The sequence below is a fragment of the Artibeus jamaicensis genome, unplaced genomic scaffold (assembly GCF_021234435.1).
Source record: "Artibeus jamaicensis isolate MK-2021 breed Jamaican fruit bat unplaced genomic scaffold, CSHL_Jam_final contig_233, whole genome shotgun sequence".
In the NCBI taxonomy this organism is placed as follows: domain Eukaryota; kingdom Metazoa; phylum Chordata; class Mammalia; order Chiroptera; family Phyllostomidae; genus Artibeus; species Artibeus jamaicensis.
The window spans coordinates 15,570,808-15,593,782 of NW_026521486.1; the positions used below are offsets into that span (position 1 = coordinate 15,570,808).

The 22,975-nt window shown below is 40.6% G+C and overlaps 1 protein-coding gene across 1 annotated transcript in view; it reads right to left on the reverse strand.

Annotated features, from left to right (window-relative positions):
* The window catches only part of UTP20 (UTP20 small subunit processome component), a 92,419-nt gene that overhangs the window by 40,967 nt on the left and 28,477 nt on the right, over positions 1–22,975 (reverse strand). The window contains exons 22-29 of the mRNA XM_037160095.2: positions 19,859–20,041; positions 15,765–15,855; positions 14,616–14,701; positions 13,820–13,945; positions 9,457–9,623; positions 7,480–7,688; positions 2,672–2,815; positions 1,921–2,000 (exon numbers count right to left, since the gene is read on the reverse strand). Of these exons, the coding sequence (XP_037015990.2) occupies positions 1,921–2,000; positions 2,672–2,815; positions 7,480–7,688; positions 9,457–9,623; positions 13,820–13,945; positions 14,616–14,701; positions 15,765–15,855; positions 19,859–20,041 (1,086 nt within the window). The remainder of the gene's footprint in view (positions 1–1,920; positions 2,001–2,671; positions 2,816–7,479; positions 7,689–9,456; positions 9,624–13,819; positions 13,946–14,615; positions 14,702–15,764; positions 15,856–19,858; positions 20,042–22,975) is intronic.

Sequence of the window (22,975 nt, forward strand, 5' to 3'; positions counted from 1 at the left end):
GAAGACAGAAGAGTGCAAGGCAGTGTGCAGAGACAGGGTCTTCCAGGAGAGGTAAGAGCTCAGGGGAAAGGTCTGAGCCATATGGAGGTCGCCATGGCCAGAACCAGCAGAGGTATTAAGAAAGTGGCCAGGCCCCTAGCTGTGTGGCTCAGTTGGTTTGGGCATCATCCTGCAAACTGAAAGGTCACTGGTTCGATTCCTGGTCAAGGCACATGCCTGAGATGCAGGTCCAGTCCCAGGTGGCGGCGCATGTGGAAGGTAATTGATTGATGTTTCCCCTCACATCCGTGTTTCTCTCCCTGTCTTTCTCCCTCCCTTCCCCTCTCTCTAAAATAAAAAATAAAGTAAAATTTTTAAAAAGAGAGAGAGAGTGTGTGGCCAGGGACAATTCTGTTTATGGCTTAATCATTTTTAGCATCTCTTTCCACCTTCAGAAATGCTTTAGTTTGGACCAGTGACGTGGACCTATACTTTGAGAAGGACCCAACCAACATAAAGCTATCATGAGTCACTATCGTGAAAGTCCGTCATGGATTATTTGCATAAAAATTACACAGATATAAAACATTTCTCAAGTGTGCCTGTGAAGTGCTGCTTATAAATATCCAGTGATAAAGCAAGATATGAAAGTGCATTCTCAAATTGAGAAATAAATGAAAAGAGCCCTTCCTATCAGTAAAAAAATATACCGGACTTTCCTGAGGAGGACAATGTCAAGGGCTGTGGTTTGGTTTTGAAGACTATTTAATCACATGGGGAAATGTTCATGACATCGTGGTACATGAAAAAACAAAATCAAAAGATCATACAATATGATCCCAACTTTGTAAAAACCGATGCCAAGATTTTAACATTATTGAATAATTCTGAATAAGAAAATATTTTATCTTATCTTTCCTTCTTCAAAATAAATTAGAGCAACATAAAGTCAGTTGCCATCACCAAGATAACAACATAGGTAAGTTCCCACACTTCTCAGTAAACACACGCTTGGTCTGTAACACAGCACCTTTGAACCATCAGGAGATAAGGGCTCTGTGCACAGCCTTTGTCAGAAATGAACATCCTGTATGACAACTGTATGTACAGTTCAGTGGGACTTTAAAAAGAATAGAAGACATGCAGAAATATCTAAAACGCCTGTGAAATTTTTCTGATTTTAAGGGGGAAATGGGAAAAGGACAAAGAATGCCAATTACAAACCAGCTTTTATTTCTAAGCAAGCATGCAGAAAACGGTAATATTTATATACTGATTTCACTATCTGCTGTGTTTCACATTCTGATTTTCCATTTGCCAGCCCAATTAAACTGCTGACCCAATTATTAACCAATGGAAGAAGATCTCTATCAATTATAGTTCTTCTGATTTTCAAGTTTTAATGAAACTAAAAAGAGCAAACATGTAAGTTTTGATAAAAAATGCTTTCTCTCTTTTTAAAAATTTTACTTTATTTTTGATTTTAGAGAGAGGGGAAGGGAGGGAGAAAGACAGGGAGAGAAACACGGATGTGAGGGGAAACATCAATCAATTAAACTTCACATTAATCAACTTCACATTAAATTGCAAAATGTTATTTTACCAATTTTTTTCCTTTTTAGAATCATAAATCATGCAAATGCTAAAAGACATGCCACGCAAAGGCCCCGCCCCCACTCTGGCCCACCCAAACCCACGCGTGCCGCAGCACCACGACAGCATCGCCTGCGTCCTAGACATTTTCTGCTGCATGCACTTTCAGGAGCTACACTATACATGTTGGTCAGCAGCAGTGTTTTGCTTTAAACCATGTATTTTGAGATTCAATTGCCTTATTCTCTTTTACTGCACCTTCAGTAGTTCACTGCATGGAAAGACCATAAGCTACATTATTAGTGACCCTAATGTAACCTGCCCTTTTGGAAGGGGGAAAGGCCATACCTTGCATTTCTGCTCCAGACACTTATTAGTTTCAGCAGAGGAGTAGGAGAGTATTGGCTCTCAGATCCAAGCCTGCTGACCTAGGACACAAAATAAAAACAGAATGTAAGATAAAACATACACAGAACTGGAGGAATATAACAACTAAACAGCTTGAACAAGCACAGAAACTGCACCAGAGGATGAAAGAGCCAAGGCACAGAGATTATCAGTTAAAGGACAGACTGAGGAAAACGCAGACAATCCAAAATAACACCTACAAGGGCAAACGGCAAAGAAGCACATGCAAAAGGCAGACACTTGAGGAGCCAGGCAGTTTAGGCTTCAACTGCTCAGAGATGACAGACTCAAGCAGCTAGAAATCTTTCCTAAAGTTAAGGCTCTGCTACAGTCTGTTTTGCTATAACCAACCTTACCTATTACCAAGTGGTTACAACCAGAGAATCCAACAAGGGAACGTGTAACAAAAATATGTGTATTTTCCCTCATGCTTGTTAAAATCTAGAGACACATCATGGGAGGTGCTAAAAAATTATGTTACATTTGCTCAAGAGATACAATCATATTCAAATTAGCCTTAAGAATAAATGCCATGGTATTGCAGAAACCAGCTCTTGAGCTTTAGGTGGTAGCCTTGATGTAAAAGAAAAGACCATGACAGGCATTTACGTGTGGGTCTGGACCATGCTGGTACAGCAATGACAGGGAAGAAGCAAAGGTATCCAGGTGGAATGTGGAAATCAAGATTTACCTGGGGCCAAACTACACCATGAAAAACAGCATCAATTTCTTCTGTTCTGAACTGATAGGACTCCCAATCCAAAAAGATATCAGTTACCATTTTGATTCCGAGACGTCTTAAATTTTTCAGTGGGTTGATAAACCTCAGCTGTATCTGTAAAACAAAGATCTTCTATTAAAAAAAATATGATAGACATCATTTTAATCCTCGAATTCTCAAGGAAGTGCTCTTGCTCAGACAGCTAAGAAACAAACGGGAAATTTTGCTATTAAGTCTGTTGACTTTGGTTCTGATTCACAAGGAAAGGTCAACTAAGCAGCCTTACTGGTTTTTTCACTGAACAAGATGCGGAAGCAGACCTAAAACTCCAATGGAGAGATGTGCTCCATCGTCACTGCCCAGTAAAATCACACTAGAGTGTCCTGAGGAGAAAAAACCCCCACAACTTGAACAACGGTTTTGTTTCCACATTGTTTTACTTTTCTATTGAAGTAATTGTCTCAAATGAAATCCTGATTTCTGCCCTGGCTGCTGTGGCTCAGTGGACTGAGTGCTGGCCTGTGACCTGAAAGGTCGCCTGTTCGATTCCGTCACGGCACATGCCGGGGTTGCAGGCCAGGTCCCCCGTTGGGGACGTGCAAGAGGAAACCAATTGACGTATCTCTCACACATCCATGTTTCTCTCTCTCTCCCCCTTCCTCTCTCTCTGAAAATAAATAACTAAAATACTTTTTAAATCCTGATTTCTTCCTATGAACAGAACATTCAACCAAAAAAAAATATTTTTTTGCCATCACAAAACCTTAGATAAAAGGAAAAACCTTAATTTCAAATAAAAGTCACATTCCTTTAAAAATGTATTTATGTTTAGAGTGAGGGGCACGAACGGAGAAAGGAGGGAGAGAAACACGGATGTGAGAAGCGCTGACTGGTTGCCTCTCAAATGTGCCCCCACCAGGAACCAAACCTGCAACCCAGGCATATTCCCTGACCAGGATTCGAACTAGTGACGCTCTGCTTCGCAGGACAATGCCCAACCAACAAAGCCACACTGGTCAGAGCCCTTTTTATTTTCACATTTGTATTGTTATTATTATTTTACCTCTATCACAACTAGGTGTTTTTAATTATCCTTATTAAAATTAGTCTTAAGATCGCACGCTTTCTTCCATACAGTGGAATACTTTGTGCAGTAAAAGAAAAAGAGACAAATAAATTAAGGTATGAGAAGATCTCAAAATACGTAATTCAAAGAAAAATACAATTTGGAAGGCAATGAAATCTGTCCCCGTAGAGGCACTGAAGCGGGACGTCCGAACTGACAGAAATTTCTGTAGCAGAGACTGCTTCTTCCACTGACACCGCTCCTCTGAGGAGTGACAGCAGTCACGAAAAATGGGGGCGCGCTGTCCAGGCTCCGAGTAGGACACTTCATCGAGCACCCCCGCCCCCGCCTATGGGTCCAGTGGTATGGCAGCCACCATCCTGGCCTCAGCTTAAAATCTTTTGAAGGCAAATTTGTTAAACTATGTAAGAGACTGAAAATGCTGAAGACATCCAAGAAGGGAGGAATTATACATTTGAGAAGAGTAAATAGAGCTTCACGGAACAGGCAGAATTCCTGCTGGATCTCAAAGGATGCAGCGGTTCAGGCCAGGCAGGGAGAGGAAAAGGCCTCACAGGGCCATTTCTCCGGAGCACAGAGTGTTGTGAAAACCAAACGTAATGGGGAGGATTCAACCCCTAAATGTTTTTCCACTTGATGAATATACTGTGGACTCTGGATTGATAAGTGGCAACTTATTTTTACTTATGACTTTAAATACCTCTATCAAAACCTAACAACCACCCTGCATATTAGGAAGATAACACTGGTGCTCTAATAAATAAGTATCAAGTCTCATGGCCAAGATATTACGAAAAAAATAGGGGAGTTATCTGTCAGGAAAATATGATATTCTGAACAACAGAAGTGCTTGAATCTGAAAGAGTACATTTTTTATTATTTTTATTTTTTAAGGATTTTATTTATTTACTTCTTAGAGAGAGGGGAAAGGAGGGGGAAAGAAAGAGAGAAACATCAACATGTGAGAGATACATCGACTGGTTGCCTCTCACACGCCCCCCGCTGGGGAACGGGCCCCGAACCCAGGCACGTGCCTCGACTGGAAAGCAAACCTGCAGCCTGTTGGTTCGCAGACCAGCTCTCAGTCCACTGAGCCACGCCAGCCAGGACTGAAAGCACATTTTAAATTCAAGTGAATAGGAATAAAGATGCCATTACTGTACAAGTCTGAGGAATCTTATTTCACATACTCATCAAGTTTCTACCACGTACTTGTGATTAATTATTCACTACACAAGTTATAAAGATAGAGGAAATGACAGGCAAGGATAAGAAGGTGACATAGTTACAAGTCATTTCTGCTTCAATTCTACTGGTAATATTTTCATTATCAGCTGTATTGTGTCTGATAACAGATAAAAACTATTACTGATATTTTAAAACAACCTGGTTATCATGACCCCCTGGAGCCAACGAGAAACTAATCTTAGCACGCATGGCGTCAAATCAGACAAGACCCCCCCAACCTTTTCCCCAATGGCACCCCAAGGCCCCTCTCTAGGGGGTAGGATCCCTGAGTTCTATTCACTTCTATAACCACAGCACCAGCCGCCCAGTCTACTCAATAACTGTTGAATACGCTGGAAGAAAACCCCGCAAGTAAGCAACTGTAAACTTTACTTCCTAGAGGAATAGCCAACATGAGTGAGTTTGTGTATATTTTCAAGTTACTCCATTGTTTAAATGTACAGAAAAAAACCAAACGAACGCAATCTTCACAATACATATTTGATCCTTGGAGGAGCTGAAAAACACAAAAAACTAAATGTATAACTTAGCTCAAACAAACAAATGTAGCAATATTACTGTGCAATCATTCTTTACAGCACCTCAAAGAAGGCTTTACATTTGTCGGAAAATTTCAGAAGAAAATAGGAGAACTGCCTACCACTCATGAAGCTTAGCACCTCGCTGACTAATGAACTGTGAAATTGCACAAATGATCCTTTGAGTTACTGACTGTTGACACAGGAGTAAGGCTGTATTACTGATTAACTTCTAAATTAACTATAAATTTTGAGGGCTCACTGAAGGTTTGTAACATCTTTATTCAGATTTAGTATATCAACGCAGAGATAAAGTCACTGTCACTCGCTTTAAGGCATAAAAGAAAATTCTCACATGATGTCTGCCTGCTCTTTTCCGGTGGCTTTTCCACTTCTAGTCAAATGGAGCTGGGGACCGGGTTCAGCCTCCCCTCTCAGACACTGAACAACTGAACCGAGTATATGAAACAGTAATTTTCAGACACTGGACAGCAGGCAGCAGATGGCAGTAAGCCCCAGCAGAGAAGAGACAGATGAGGTGAGCTGCCCGTCAGCCTGCCTGGCCGGTTTCAGGCACAGTGTGCGAAGAACCAACCCAGGCAGCGTCCGGCCACCTCTCTAAGATGGGAAGACACAGCCCTTTTTATTTTCACATTTGTATTATTAGTCAAAGGGAAAAGTGTACTAGGCAGGAGAAAGCTACACAAAGAACGACTTTAGAGATCTGGAGATGGGTCTCATTTTATTTTCCTCTCAGAATTTACCACCAACTGACAATATTCTAATTATTTATCTATAACTTTTCTCCCCGTGATACTGAGTCCTTAACTTTCTCATTCCCCCAACCTAGAACATTGCCTGGGACATGTGTGCAGTATTTACTGAATAAGGAAATGGACAAATGCGTTGTTCACTGCTCAGTCCCCAGTGCTTACAACAGAGGCTCACACATAGTAGGGGCTCGATTATATTTGCCAACGGAATGAATGAAAGAACAAGGAAGACAAAAACGTGCCTACCAAAATGAAAGGTGTGTTCCGAATCTCTGGATCTTGTCAATCACTGAATATCGTTTCATTACTAAAGCAGATTTATATCTATGCATAGCCCCAAAAGCCGCATAAAATTTTGGCTCTCAATTTTTGGTTATCATGACCATATTTGAGAGGCAGTTCACCAGGCATAGCCATAAAACAAAGGAAATAAATTTCAGCCCTATTAAAGCTGTGCCTGTTTATCCTGAACTCAGAATCAACGGCAGAAACCTGAGTCTGGATCTTCACTTCAAGTCCCACTTTCTCCAAGAAGCCTTTAGTCCATAAAGACATTAAGTTTCCCTAAACTCCAAACAGCGTACTCTGGCCACATGCCTATTTCCACAGAATATGCTGTCTTGAATACAATTCAGAAAACACTGAGCAGCACCTTGTGAAACCTCTTACTTGGCAGTTGGCTAGCTGACTTGTTTGCCCTTGCTTCTTGTCTTTGTTCAAAACATTGCACTTACACAACAATTACGCATTTACTTCCAAGAGAGCTCTGGGAACTCTTTGTGAAAATAACAAAAGGATGCTAACAGTATTCTATTCACTCCTCAACTGTTCCGGATAAATGAGCATCAGAAGATGTCCTACATCTCCAGGCTCGTAAACTGGAACTGTCTGCCTTTGATTTCTGAGATGCATGCAGAACTCACTACTTCACCTCCTTGTAAATTACATGCTTGATATAATTCACATTTTCTGGCTATACATAAATATTTATAAAAATGAAGACTCATATTATGTGAAAAACTGTTTTCAAGACATTTTGCATAAGAAAGATTTAACCTGGAAAGACGTTAGGTACCCAGGTCCCAACCAATTTCCCCAATAAAACAGACTCATAGTAGCCACCAAAAAGCACATTCGCTGGCTCTCTCTCACCTTCTCCCGCTGATCAAGGACGTGGGATACGGTTGCTGTCATGCAAAGCAGGATCTGCAAAATGTTTGGTAAGTACGCGCCGATCAGATGACTAATGTTCCTCAGTACCACTTCAAGGCTATTCAAGATTCCATGCTGGCGACCTAGCGGAAGCACTTTGGACAAGTCCAATTCCTCCACTGCCCGTGTGATGGCAGAGTGGCATTCTCCTAGGGACACAGATGGGCAGAGATGTCATAGAAAAGGAAATATTACTGTCACTATTTATAATCATGCCTCCTTTCAACTATCCTCAGTAATATAGTATTTTTTATTATTATACTACTTAATAGATAATACACTTTCATCATTTATTTTTCTCCTGATCCTTACCAAATATTCATTCAGTGGTCCAGGTTTGGTGGGTTTTACTGCAGGATGAGGCACAGTAGGCTTACACTTGTTTGTTTGGTAAATAACACAAAAGTTAATTAATAATGCAAGAATAAACTCTGTGTTTCACGTCCTCACAACTACAAACCTACTTTTGCCCCACCTGTATCATCACTTTATAGGTGAGGAAACCGAGATACAGAAAGAGTAAGAAACCCGTGACAGAACGAAGTCTCTCAGCCCGACTCTCACCCTGCTTACCTTCCCCCCCAAATCTGAGTTCCTATGTCCTTCATGCCACCTGGAAACTTGCCAAGCATTTTTCTCACTCACAGCTTTCCCTGACTATGCAGATTACAGTAATTTTATAGAAAATGTTTTGCTGCCTACATTTTAAGCTCCTTGAAGGCTAAGAATCAAATGTTTTCTCTTATAGACCCTGGGAAATAAATAAAACAATAATCCTTTGTTGTTTTATTTATTCATAATTTTCTTAAAAGACATGAATTTTTAGTGACTGAGCTTTACTTCCAACCGAATGTTCGGGATCACAGCTTGCTGATGCCCAGACCTAGAGCGGCCCGACAGTAAGAGAACCATCCACCACACCCTCGGAGGTCATTACACCCTCGGAGGTTACTACAGAAACTTGTATTCATTACAGCCAACTTCCTTCACAGGGCAATTTCAAACCGAGTGAAAACCTTTGTAACGGCTGGATCCATTATCATAGAAAAAAACAGAGGACAAACGCAACACATTACCCTACACATAAATACATACATGCTTGCCTCAAGCAAAGCAATTACAGAACTATGTTAGAGGTTTTCTAGTCAAAAAGACCTGGGCTGAATCCCAACCATTCTTTAGCTGAGTAGTCACAGATGAAATACTTAACCTCTCTAAGCCTCAGTTTCTACATCTGTAAAATGGGGCAAAAAGTAATGATACCTAATGTGGCTGTTTTAAGGTTCAACTGAATTGTCTGTAAAGGGGCTCATCATATCGTCTGGCAGGAAGTAAGCATTCAAGGTTAGCCATTACTATTATTATTACAAATTACTAGCACGGAACGCCGGGGAACATGCCACAGAGCATTACAGCTCACTGAACACATTTATTATACCTACTTTGTTTAGACTAGGAGGTTGGGAGAAGACATTATAAACACTGAGATTTCTGTTTTCAACCGAGTTTTGGGTCACAGGGTGTATTCGACAAAGCATTACTCAGTAGATGTGTGACTCGGTGAATGAAAAATACCAGGACAATTAAGACTAATTTCGTAGCGTGCTTCACGTTTCCAAGGAGAAGCCTATGTGTTGTATGTAGATAAGTACCATTCTCAAATGGCCGAAGTACACAACCACCACAACAAAAATACAGGCTTTCTAATCTGGGGCTCACGAACACAGATGCTGATCAGGTGAGCTCCACCTGATCAATCAAAGTTTTACGCTGAGTAGCATTTCAGTAAAAAAGACCACTACCGAGATGGGGGGAGCAACCCCGTTAGAAAGACACCGAAGAACATGGAAACCAGCCGGGGACATCAGGCGTCTACAGCAGACAACACACACAGAGTTTCAGGCAGCGGGTAGTCACCATTTCTGAAGTGCTTCACAGGTTCAAACAGCAGGTCTAAGAATATTTCGATCTCCTCAGGCTGGGTCCCAGCGAGGAACCTCAGAACAATGGCCATGCGGGTGCCTGAGGCAGATTTCCCCTGAGTTTTACTCCCAGTCTTATTCTTCATTCGGCCATACAAAATCCTAAAAGTCAAAAAACATTATTTTGTTTGCACATTAAACCTAAAGCATAATACTAGTTGTTTTATTTTCCTGGAAGGGGTAGCAAAGCAACTCAAGAGTTTAAATGGACATACTATAGAACAAGAAAGAATGAAACAGAAATTAGATATTTAACATAAAAATTTACATAAATGACATCAACCACAAACAAGGAAGCAGGAAGAAAGAATAAAGGAGAAAAAAATGTAATAAAATAGGCCAGCGAACGGTAAGTGTAATTAGAGAATACAAATGAGTATATACAGACTAAAAGGAAATAAAATAAGAATACAACTGTAAGTAAAAGAAGGAAACTATAAAGTTTTCTGGGGAAAAAAGCCACACATGTAAATAAGAAAAACAACTTAAGAAGAAAACCTAATAGGCCAGTAATCATGAGTAAAAGTGGAACTCATAGTTTTCCAAAATAGTTTTTTAAACATTCAAGAAAAAACAATGTCCACACCATAAACTTTCATAGAAGAGCAAAACCAGAAAGCAGTCCTTTACCATTTATGAAGATGGTACGACTATGATATTGCAAAGGGTTAAGGAACAAACATGAAACTATGTACCAGTCTTCCTATGAACATGAAACATGATGTTTCTAAATACAGGATCCAGGGCTGCAAAAAGCAAGCCAAATAAGGATTATCCCAGAAATGCAAGAAAGTATCATTAGTAAAATCTATGAGGTTAATAATAGGCAATGGTTCACAGGAAAAAGTTTATATGATCATTTTACTACATGCTTAATAGGCATTTTAATCAAATTCATCATCCATTCCAGATGAAATATTAAGTAATCTAATAATTAAAGCTACTTCCTAACATGATTAAACCTTTTGACTTAATTAGTAGCCTCATGAAGGTTTTAACCGTGTGGACCTCATGACATTGTCTCAGGGACAGCCCAAGTCAAGAAGGACCAGACCACACTTTAGCACCAGTAGCTGTTTTAGAAGCATTACTGTGAAATCCAGGAGCAAGACAAGAATAACCACCACCACAGTTAATTCCTCTAGGCTGTGCAGGTAATATGTATACTAAAAACAAAACAAAACAAAACAAAACAAAACAAAACAAAACAGGACTCCCTGTCAAGATGGAGGTGTAGGTAGACACGCTTTGCTTCCTTGTGCAACCATACAAAGAATTACAACTAGATCTCGCAACAAGTAACATCCGGAACTGTCAGAAAATCGAGCTGTATGGAAGTCTGACCACCACAGATTTAAAGAAGCCATATTCACCCAGACAGGTAGGAAGGGTAGAGTCACGGGGAAGCAGTGTGGTGCGGAGTGGTTGGTGGTAGCAGTGGAACAGACAGTCCCATATTCACGTACGGTGGGTAAAAACTACGGGGACACCTTGGGAGTGAGGGATCCCAGCCCCAGGCCAGATGGCAGAGTCCAGGGTTCCAGCACCGGGAAGATAAATCCCCACTACCTCTGGCTGTAAAAACCAGTGGGGATTGGGAGGGAGGGCAGAAGAAACTGCCAGATTTTTGCTGCTAAAGGGCCCACACAGACTTTGAATGTACACAAACCCACCCACTCTGGGATTCACCACCAGGGCAGCACCTGGACAGGTACCAGTGGCATACATGAAGTGGGTGACGTGACTGGAAATGGGGTGAGTGTCAGGCAAACCCCCAGAAGCCAGGCAGCGGCATCGTCCCCTCTTCAAACCTTCCCCCACATAGAGCCACAAAGCAGTGAGGAAGGTTGCCCCACCCTGGTGATTACCTGAGACCACCCCACACAATTTACAGGCATCTTTCCTACAACAGGCCACGCTAACTAAGATAGGGACTCAAAGTGACTCTGCCTAATACACAGAAACAAACACAGGAAGGCTGTGAAATGGAGGAGACAAAGAAATGTGGTCCAAATGAAAGAACAGAACAAAACCCTAGAAAAAGAACTAAATGAAATGGAGACTGTCAACCTATAAGATGCAGAGTTCAAAACACTGGTGGTCAGAATGCTCAGAGAAATCACTGAGAACGGTAAAAACATCAGGGAAGAAGCGAAGCTACACTAAGTGAAATAAAGTGAAGTATCCAGGAAATTAACAGGGAAGGAAAGAAAGCGAGGATTCAAAACAGTAACTTGGAACAAGAGAAGAAACAGACGTTCAACCAGAACAGAAAGAAGAAACACGAATTAAAAACAAAACAAAACAAAACGAGGACAGCATAAGAAGCCTCTGGGGCATCTCCAAATGTACCAACATCCAAACCATAGGGGTGCCAGAAGGAGAAGAGGAAAAGCAACAAACTGAAAACTTGTTTGAAAAATAATGAAAGAAAACTTCCCTAATTTGGAACAGGAAATAGACATGTAAGTCCAGGAAGCACAGAGAGCCCCAAACAATTTGGACCAAAGGAGGATCACACCAAGACACATCACAATTAAGATGCCAAAGATTAAGGACAAAGAACCGTAAAAGCATTAAGGGAAAAGCAGAGTTCCTACAAAGGAGTTCCCCCCAGACTATCAGATGATTTTTGAAAAGAAACTTTGCAGGTAAGAAGAGACTGGCAAGAAGTAAAGTGATGAAAAGCAAGGACCTACAACCTAGATTACTCTATCCAGCAAAGCTATCATTTAAAATGGAAGGGCAGATAAAGTGCTCCCCAGATAAGGTCAAGTTAAAGGATTACATCATCACCAAGCCATTATTACATGATGTGTTAAAGGGACTTATCTAGGAAAAGAAGATCAGAACTATGAACATTAAAAAAGCAACAAATTCATAACTATGAACAACTGAATCTTTAAAAAAAACTAAGCAAACAAGCAGAACAGGACTACAATTACAGTATGGAGATCATTTGGAGGGTTATCAACTAAGATGGGGAGGGGAGAAAAATGGGGAAAATGGTGCAGGAATGGAGAAGCATAATTGGTAGCTACAAAACAGACAAAAGGATGTTAAGAATCGTATAAGAAATGGAGAACTCAAAGAACTTCCGGGCATGACCAATGGACATGAACCAATCCCTCCAGGACTGCTGGAGGGAAGGTGGGTCCCAGGTAAGGGGGAGGGGCAAGGGGAGAAAATTGAGATAACTGTAATAGCACAATCAATAAAATATACTTAAAAATCAGAAAAAAGGGTTTTATATCATAAAAGAAAACACAAAATTCATACTGAAAACCATAGAGTTCATCTCCTGGCTAGGGAGGTAATCAACATGAAAGAGACTATGTTGAATTTAGTATTGTGAAGGAAAATAAAGAGAAGTAGGGGAGTAAGAAGTGATAAGGGGGAGGTGTGATTTTATATCAAGAGGCCAGGGAGGCATCCCTGAAAGGATATCTGAGATGAGGCTGAGTGAAGAGGAGTTAAGTGCCGCAGGTTCCCAGCAGAGGGATGGCAAGTCCTCAGACTCCGAGGTGGTCTCTGATGGGACAGTAAGTGGGAGAGATGTGGTCGGGGAGTCTGCCTGGGGCTAGACTATTCTAGGTGCTCTACGGAGTTGTAAGGACCTCCTATTTTACTCAGTAAAATGGTTACCTCTAAGGGTTCTTTAAATAGGAACTAACAATCCAAGCGATGACTGTTATTTAGTATTATTTTTTTGACCAAGAAAATCCAATGAAAACTATTAAAACTAATAGAAAAGTTTTGTGATGAAGACGGTTAAATAATTAACACAAAAAGTCGATAGCGTTTATATCCCATACTTAATTACATACAAAATAAAGGAATTAGCCCTGACTGGTGTGGGTCAATGAGTTGGGCACTGTCTGGCAAACTAAAAGGTTCCTGGTTCAATTCCCAGTCAATGCACATGCCTGGGTTGTGGGCCAGGTCTCCAGCAGGAGGCATGCAAGAGGCAACCAATCAATGTTTCTCTCTCTCTCTGCCTCCCTCCCTTCCCTTTCCTCTAAAAATAAGTAAATAAAATCTTTTCAAAATAAAGGAATTATTTTTATTATTTCTCAATAATAAAACATAGCAATATTAAATTTTTTATCATTATTATTTAGGAAAAAATATTCTGAAGTCTCTATGGCAGACCTCAAAAGATCCAATTAAAAAAAATCCAAAGAAAATACAAAATGAAATGTTGTTACAACTGCTGAAAGAACCATCATACTACCAATACTCACAACTGTTTTTGTGATCAACTGTTAAAATAATCAGACTTTAAACAGTACACATACCTCATCAGAATAGGAAACAGATCTGCCCGGTGGGCTGTTTTCACTACTGCGTTATCTTCTGAAATGCTAAAATGCACTATCTCTTCCTTAAAGCTTCTGTCTTCAAGCAATCTTTGCAAGTTTTCCCTTTAAAAATAGAATACAGTACAAATCATCACTCAATAACCAAAGGTATTTTATTTTAAATGCAAGATAGCAAAAGAATGTATGTATAACTAAAATAGGTATTAAAGAATAGTCTATATAAAGTAGTTGACATCCATAAAGAAAAATCTTATAGAAATACCTTTCAAAATGGCAGGCTTTCACATTTTAAAGGATAAAATTTGAAAATTTTTATATTTGAAAATTTTATCCTTTACATTTTCAAAGGATTTTAAAGGATAAAGTTTGAAAAGGATAAAATCCCTTTATAAAGGGATTATAAAGAGTTGGACTTAGTTGATAATTCAGCTGTTTCAAAGAGCATAATACAAAAGGTTTCTTCAGGTCTTAGACTCATAATTATAATTTGCCAAGTAGTCACCAAGATTTTGAAGACATTATATAAACAAGGAGAAATGATACAATTTTCTCAACACATACTTTTCAATTAATGTTCTCTTTCTTACCTTATTACCTATGGAGAGGCACTCTTTGCAAACGAATACACTCCGTTTTCACTTCTTATTTAAAATAGCACTATGACTGCCTTAGACAAGAGGGAAATTTCCTAGTCTTTAACAAAATTATTTTAGAAGAGGCCCTCAGGTAGAAAGATAAAAATCAACCAAAGAAATAGCTTCAAATAACTCACCTGTAAGGGAGGATGTGCGGATGTTTATACGTCATTATACAATCCAGGGTGATTTTTTGAACTGTTTGATCTTGGTGTAGCAACAACTAAGAATGATATTTCATAGATAAATCAATGAAGTCACATATACACATGCCATAGGATAGTAATTCTTTTGTGTTAATCTGCAAAATTAGATTTCTTACAACCTAAATTTTTAGACATGGTTTAACACTCATTCCTGACAAAAGCCTAACATGTTTCTGGGATCAAAGGACCAACAGAATGCGTGCAAAGAACCAAAAACCCCTAAGCTCTGACACCTGCAGCCTGCACACCGGACCTTCGGGTCCCTCAGTCTTTTGGCCAAGACCAGTTCTCTGCATAATCAGGAGTTGCACCAAATAAGCTGGCCCTGTGCTGAGCAAAAGCTCTTTATGATGCCATGAAGGTAACTGCTGCCTGTGAAATGCTAGGGAAGACCTGGCTCTGAGGCCTCTTTGATCAGCAGTTCAGAATTTTGCTTCCTATGGACAACTGAGACTTTTGAGTTCTGACTTGACAAACAAGTCGTATCTGACTTATGGGCAGACATAGATAAAGTCTGCTGAAAGGAAATGTTTTATCTACAAAAGCATCCAAATGGAAGAAGAAAATTTTGTTTCCTAGTTAGCTAAGAAGGATATTCAATTCTTACCTGCTTTTCACATCAAATTTTTTCAACCTTTTCTGGAACCGGGGTCATAAAATGGTGACTGTAACAGACCACTGGGCCAACTCTCTGTTTCCACTCAATGTAAAAGATCCTGAAACGCTAGCACGTCACCAGGCTGACTTACCCAGAAGTGAAAAGTAGCCAACTGCTCTTGGCACAAGCTCCACCACCTTCTCAAGCTACTTCCTGAGATATAATTGTGCTTTGCTCTACCCAGTATTAACACAGCCAGCCCGTCTATGTTTGGTCACCCAAAATGCCTTTAAAGTCAACAAAATCAGTATTGTCTAAAACTTTCTCAAGATACAGAAAATGCGTACTAATTTAAAATATATACACTTAAAATGCAGGCATGGGCTCTATTCAATAATTATTGAAAGCCGAAAAGTTATTTTGACCAAGAAAATGGTAGAGAGTAGTGCACAAAAAATTTCAGAGGTGAGAAATTTACTTACCTGAAGATAGAGCTCATATAATTTGGATTCCAGATATAAGGCCCTTGGATTTGAAAACTTAGAGAAAACTTGCAAGTGAGCAATTAACTGCCTAAAAAAGAGAGACAGAAAGAGGGGGTACTACAAACTTAACCAGAGATTATTTTCTTAAGATGATAGCACTCATCAATTTTCATCTAACAATGATTTCAAAACCCTTGACTATAGTTTTGCTGTTAATTATATACAGTGTTAATTACTTGCATTTAGAAAATTACTCCCCAGAAATTCCAAATCTCAGGCAGCCCTTCCCCTTAAATTTCCACTCCCCACTAGAGAAAATCATTCAGGGTGTGCTTAGAATGGTTTCAATCAAGCCAAAAGTAGACAGAAAAGTAATCAAATGCCAAAGTTGTGTATGGATGAATGTTGGAATGATTCCTTGTTTAGTTTCTATGTAGTAAACAAGAAAGTGGTAAAATATATTCTTCTTCATGTTCATATAACACAAATACTGATGTCAGGCAACAGAAGTCCAAGTTCAAGTAACCATGGCTCTTGCTTACCAAGGAGGAAGAAAGAGCAATGCTCTGTGGCTGAAGATTCAATTAGAAGATGGGAGTGACTCAGGGTAAATTACATCAGCTACTAAACCAATGAGAGGAGAGCTTTTACTGCACTTACTATACTTTCTAATCCACGGATGCTAGAAGGCTTTACAAATACTTGAGAAAACTGTTTCCTCTCTGTATATAATTTATAAGATGTATTAAAACTTAAAGAAAAAAAAAAAACCCGGAATGAGTAAGCTTGGAGAGATTATGACTTGGAGAGATTTCTTTTGCCTATTTCAGGGAGAAGTGAAGAGAGGTAGAAATCAAGCTGCAGATGTATCCTGTCATTCTGAGCTTTGTGACACTGGAGAAAGTTAGTTAATTCATGTTTCAAGACTCTCGGTTTCCTCATCCTGACAAGGACAAGACCTCCCGTGGTGTTTAGATGAGGATTAAATAAAAGAACACAAGTTGTGGGGCTTCTGCTGCTAACAATGCTTTTCTCTGCCCCTGCACTAGAGAAAGCAAAACTCAAAGTCCTACTAGTTAATACAGAGAAAACAACGGGCAATTGTAACCTCATTAGATACTGCAGAGAAACAGGGGAAAAGTAGCGAAATGTCTGTGTTGGAGAGTATGATGCGTCCGCCTGCCTAAGTCAGGGTACCCACTTGTGTGGGTTTTCACTGCAGCAATACTCAAGGTGCTGTGATGAAAGTATTCTGTAGATATCAACATCTACAATAAGTGGACTTTCAATAAGAGATTATCCTCAATAATGTGGATGGGCCTCATCCAATTAGCTGAAGGCCTTAACACAAACTGGTATTTCCCGAAGAAGGAATTCTACCTCAGATTATACCATAGAAGTCCCACCCTCTGAACTTCCAACTCAAGGCTGTAGCATCACATTCTGCCTGAGTTTCCAGCCTGCCTTTGGGCCTGTACATTCTGCACTTGCTGGCTTCCATAATCACGTGAGCCAACACCTTAAGACAAATCTCTTTGTACATACATGTATACATACATGCACACACAACAACATACATAGGAGGTCTGTCCAGAAAAGGTCCAACCATTGTTCACAGAACGAGAACAGTTTGTATAACACTGATGTAATGGGGCAGCCCAGGAGAGAGGACTGGAACGTGCATGTGTGAACCACTTCACTGTACTAGTCAGTGGGGACGGCAGATGCCAGTTGAGTGAGCACATGTACCGTGTGGCTGTCACATTCAAAATGACTGAGCGAGTAGAACAACAAATCTGCATCCAATTTTGCATGAAGCTTGAACATTCCTCCACAGACACTATTCATATGATTCAGAAGGCCGCAGCTATGGGCAACTGGTGACTGGTAACTTCATCACAACAAGACAACCACTCATGCCTCACATGAAGCGCAACGTTTTTGGCAACACATCAAATCACCCAGGTGACTCAGCCCCCCTACAGCCCAGATTTGGTGCCCTGTGATTTCTGGACTGTTCCCAAAACTAAAATCTCCTTTGAAAGGGAAGCAATTTCAGACTGTTGATGAGTTTCCGGAAAACATGATGGGGCAGCTGATGACAATTAGGAGAACCGTGTGAGGTCCCAAGGTGCCTGCTTGGAAGGGGACTGAGGTGTCGTTGTCCTGTGTACAATGTTTCTCGTATCTTCTATCTTCCCCAGTAAATGTCTCTACTGTTCATATTGCATGAATGGATAGTCTCTACAGATCTTATGCATATATCTCCATTTTATTGGTTCTATTTCTCTAATGCAGTGTCCTTGTGATTCCTTATCATGGAGTGCTTATACTTTAACTAGTAAACTTTAAAATCTTTTCCACTGAGACATCCACTCCTCCCCCAACATTTATTAAGTATTTTTTTATGCACCAGTGAGCCTTAAATAGCCATAGGCAACAGGAGCTAATCTTCGAGTTCTCATTAAATACTTGCCAGTGAGGAGCATGTTCCATGAAGGATTATGAAAGTGGACTACGGACATACTGAGAGGCACCAAGAACGTCATTATCAATTTATTCAGTTTTAATCCTGGTGTGTATTAGGAATAGCCCAGGTCTGGCTACACATGACAGGAAAACCAACACATGGTGGACCTCATCCTTGAAGACTTTCTGATTTTTCAGGTAAGACGTGTAAAAATTAACTACCACTCAAGGCAAGAAGTAGCGCCATGACAGAGGCTTTCATTAGTGGCTGTTATGAGAGTTTGGTGTCGGTAAGAGAACTGTCAGTTTAAAAGACAAGAATGCCTCAGTGAGGGAGCTGTGTCTTGAAGCACGAACAGAATTTCCTTTGGCAGAAGTGAGGCAAGAACGCAACAGAAACAGGGAAGGTTCGGGGTGAACAAGGAAGAGGTCTGACTGGATAAACAACTCACTCATTTATTCAGCAAACAAACAGGACTAATCCTTTGCTGGCTATTACGATGAAGGATGTGAAGAGGAAAACAGTGATCTGTCTTCGAGAAAGCCATGGGGAGTAGACCGGTGAGGGCTGTGAGGAGGTGGAAGCAGAGAAAAAACTACTTTCTTGGCCATGACCTTTCTTGCCTCCGTGCTTTACACAGTTTCCCAGTAGCTGGCAAGTCCTTCCCTGCCCAACTGCCAGCAAACTTCTGTGTTTCAGGGTCAAAGGTGTCTTTTACTTTGTACAAGTCTTCGCTTTGTGGTAGAATTGCTACTTTTCACTGACAACTCATAACACCTTTAAAAATACTGCCCCTTAGAAAATATTTCATGAGGCATTAGACTGTGCTTCCTCCAACACCGAGGCTAGGTACTGTCCATCTCTGCAGCCCAGCATCTGGCAAAAGGCCCTCACACAGTTGCTGAATGTATGAACTAATAAATGGCCCATGGGGAACCACTCAAGAAATCGACATAGATTAAGATCAGAAGTGTTAAAACAACACAATAGCACCAAATCCAGTGGGTCTCTGACACCCAAAATCAGGTAATCTTCAAGGAACTTTTATCAGCATGATCACTTCTTATTTCCCTAAGGTTTCTAACAACTTCGGTCAACAAACTGCCCAGAGAATGAGAGAGAATATAACAGCATGAAAAAAGAGGACTCAGACGGAGACAAGTCAGAAGGCAAAGTAAAACTGCTGACGCACGCATTTGTAAGAGGAGACACGTTCCATTCTGCATTTCCCCGGAACGTGGACACCAGGCCCCGGCACTAGGAAGAGCGAACAACACAACTCAAAGAGCATTTAACAGCTCTGGGGCCCAGCGCTCTCACACACACAAAAAGCTATGATTAGGTGATTCTGACTCTAACATTCTGTGGACACACAAGAAAAAAAAAGCAAACAACCACAAATTGTGGAAGACTGAATTTTCTTTGGGCTGTAAAAAACAAACAAACAAATGAACACCAGAAAGAAAAAAAACCCCAAAACTAGGGAGATACAGCACTTATGCTTTCTGAGCAGGTCGTCTTGCCCAAGGCCACCTCCCATCTGAGCCCTAGGAGATCACAACCCTTTCCTCCGAGAGCCCAGAACCAGGGATCTGTGATCTGGCAGCCACGCCGAACTCACTTTGTTGCAGCTCTTCTTGTCCTTTTCTTCTGTGAGGGCTCGTCTTGGGGCACTGCCTCTTCCTCCAACTCTTCATCGTCCGCAGCAGCAGGTTCTTCTGTCTCCTCCACCACCACTCCTTTGCTTTTTCTTCTCAAATCCTGGGCTGGAGCAACCTGCAGATCTGCAGGGTAGTACTCATTGCTACAGTGGAAAGAGACACACGAGGCGGATGAAGCCGAAATGTCCTAATTCTGTTTGTGACAGATGTAAGCCCACGGTTCACAGAATCACACATGGAAGAGACATTTGAGGCACCTGAGTCAAGCCCGTGCAACAGCATTATTCTTTTGTAGTCAGCACCCCCTGAAGTACCCTATTTAACGAGTCAACCACTAACTGCAGAAGACGGTCCATTCCACTGTTACACCGTTGAAAATATTTGAGACGTGTGGCTTGGACTGAGCTGAAATCAGCCTCCCCATCTCTGAAGAGACAACTGGGGAAGGTGTAGGGGTGGATTACAGTAAATACTGAAAGTAGAGCACTGAGACCATGTTAATCACTTTTAAACCAAATGTGCCTACTTTATACGGGGCTGTAACAAACTGAGTCCTCTGGGCGTGTGGTCTGACAAGACGGGTGGAACTAACACCTGCACTGCCTTTTGGGCAGTCGCAGCACGACTCAGGCTTAAACTGAACGTCCAGGCGATAAAAACCCCTTCAGTCTTTGCGTTTGTCTCCTCTACACTAAGCTCGTGCAGTTGGTATTCACACTTGCTTTCAATGAATTCCATCCTGTAATTTCGGTCCGCTGCTGAAGGTAACTGACACCGTCTCTAAGGCTGTTGCGGCCATTCCCTTCATCTGTTTTGTGTTCCTCTAACCCACTCACCCAACAATAATGTTCTCATGTCTGTTCTGTGCACAGCACTAAGACACAGGTGTAAGGAAATTAATCAGACATTAAAGTCCTCATTCAGAAGTATACTGATAAAAACGGCATGTTTTAGGATAGTACCTTAACCCACACACCTGCAGGAAAGTCCAGGTTAATACACTAAACCACTACCGAGGGTTGAAATGCTACCATGTTCAACTTTGTGTTCTTGGGTAGCAGGATCTAGCAACTAATAAATCAAAAAAGTGGATGAATAAATGAAATGAGCACAGTTGCGCATTTATAAACTGCATCATCACTGACTTAATAACACCCATGTTATACTCTCAACAGTCAATTAACCACATGACGTATCTTTAACTTTCATCTCCATGCACAGCACGCTCATGTATTAAATAAGATAATTCACACGAAGCACTTACAAGAGTGTCTACACAACAAGTACTCATTCATTAAGTATCACTGTTACCTATTATTGGGATGTTTTTGCCATTATTGGTCATTCATTCCTGCTTGATTCTCATATGATTCTTCTCAGAGAATGTTGACAAGGTATTCACCACTTAGGTCAACATCAAATAATTGGACACATAATTAGAAAAGTAAATTTCTAGGCAAAAATAAAAACGCCCCCAACATATTTCAAAGCCAGAATTAAGGGTGACACTGGGTTTTCCATTAGTTTGGATCATCTGTAAAAGTATTAGTTATAGGTAATCAGTGTCGCCTAGTTTTAATTCACACATTTTACAAAACTGTCTACCCTTCGTCTCTAAGTCTCCTAAGCTCACAGACCCACCTCCTGTTACTGGCTCCCTTCTCAATCCTCACCCTCACAGCACCTTGTCCTAGTAGAGGAAAGTCTTCATCTTTAGGCTAAGGGGTAGTAATCCATTTCTTTCTTGAGAAAAAAACTTTAAAAATTAACATAATAGGAAATTCATATTCTACTAACACCATTAATACTAGCTTCCACAGGCACAGGTCTTGGCAACTCACAAATAACTGATAAACATTATTTTACATGATTTTCAAAAGAAGGCAAGCTAGCTAAATATTACTGTCTTACCTCTACCAATAAATTAAAGACAAACAAGTTATGTAAAAAAGAAAATCATTAAAAGAAAATCTTTTCCCATTCCATCTACTGACCTGCCCGCATCTTCGCTTGTAACCTTTGACAGGATGAATTATTCATATAAACCTTTTCACTTATTTATGGAATCCTGTCTCCTCTTAACTATTCAAAGACATGGCTTTAGCCATTTGTCTCTTGCATTACAAAGTTTCCCCTCCCTTCTGGGTCTTTCACAGCAGCATTACACACATACATGCTGCTTAAATCTTAAACAGCAACCTTGACCATGGGTCCCTCTCTTGCTCCTACATCTCCCTCCACTTTGTCTCTTAAACTCATTTTAATCAGGCTTTCATCCTTACCATATTAACACAAACAACTCATGTTAGGGTCACTTCCAAAGACAATGGGTGGGGGGAGTCATTTCTTATTCATCACCTGACTGATGTCTCAAACACATTTGATTCCACTGATCACTCCATCCTTGAAATCCTTCCTTCAAAGAATACTCTATGTTCCTGGTCCTTCTTTTATCATTTTCCTGGCCTGCTTATATCGCGGTCAATCCTTAGGAATCTTTCTCTACATTTACAGGCCAAGATGTAATTTAACTCCTTACCCATAATTTAAAAAAACCATCTATATACTGATGAGTCTCAAATGTATTATCTTTAGACCAAAACTTTCCTTTGAACTTGAACTTCCAAATTCAAGAACCTACAGGACATCTCTAACTAGATGTCTATTCAGTATTGGAAGCTTACCGTGTCTAAAAATGAACTCTTGATCCTCCCCCCACCAACCCTTGCAATCAGCCAACTTCTGCATTTATCCCAATCTCAGGAAATGGTAACTCTAAAACCAAACCCTCAGAGACATCGATGATTCCTCTCCTTCCTGCACTTCTCCTGACTTGACCTCATCACGACACACCTGATCTGTTGGCAAAGCCCACAGGCTAATCTAGTAGCAATTCTTCAAAAAGGTATCTTACTGAATGGAAATCCTTCAAAACCATCCGGAGTTCAACTACCTCTCATTATCTACACTACTCTAACACTGACCAAGTCACCACCCATCCTTCACCAGATTGTTGTAGCCTCCTCCGAACTCTCCCCTCTCACTGCTCTCCCCACCACCATCCTACTGTTGATTCT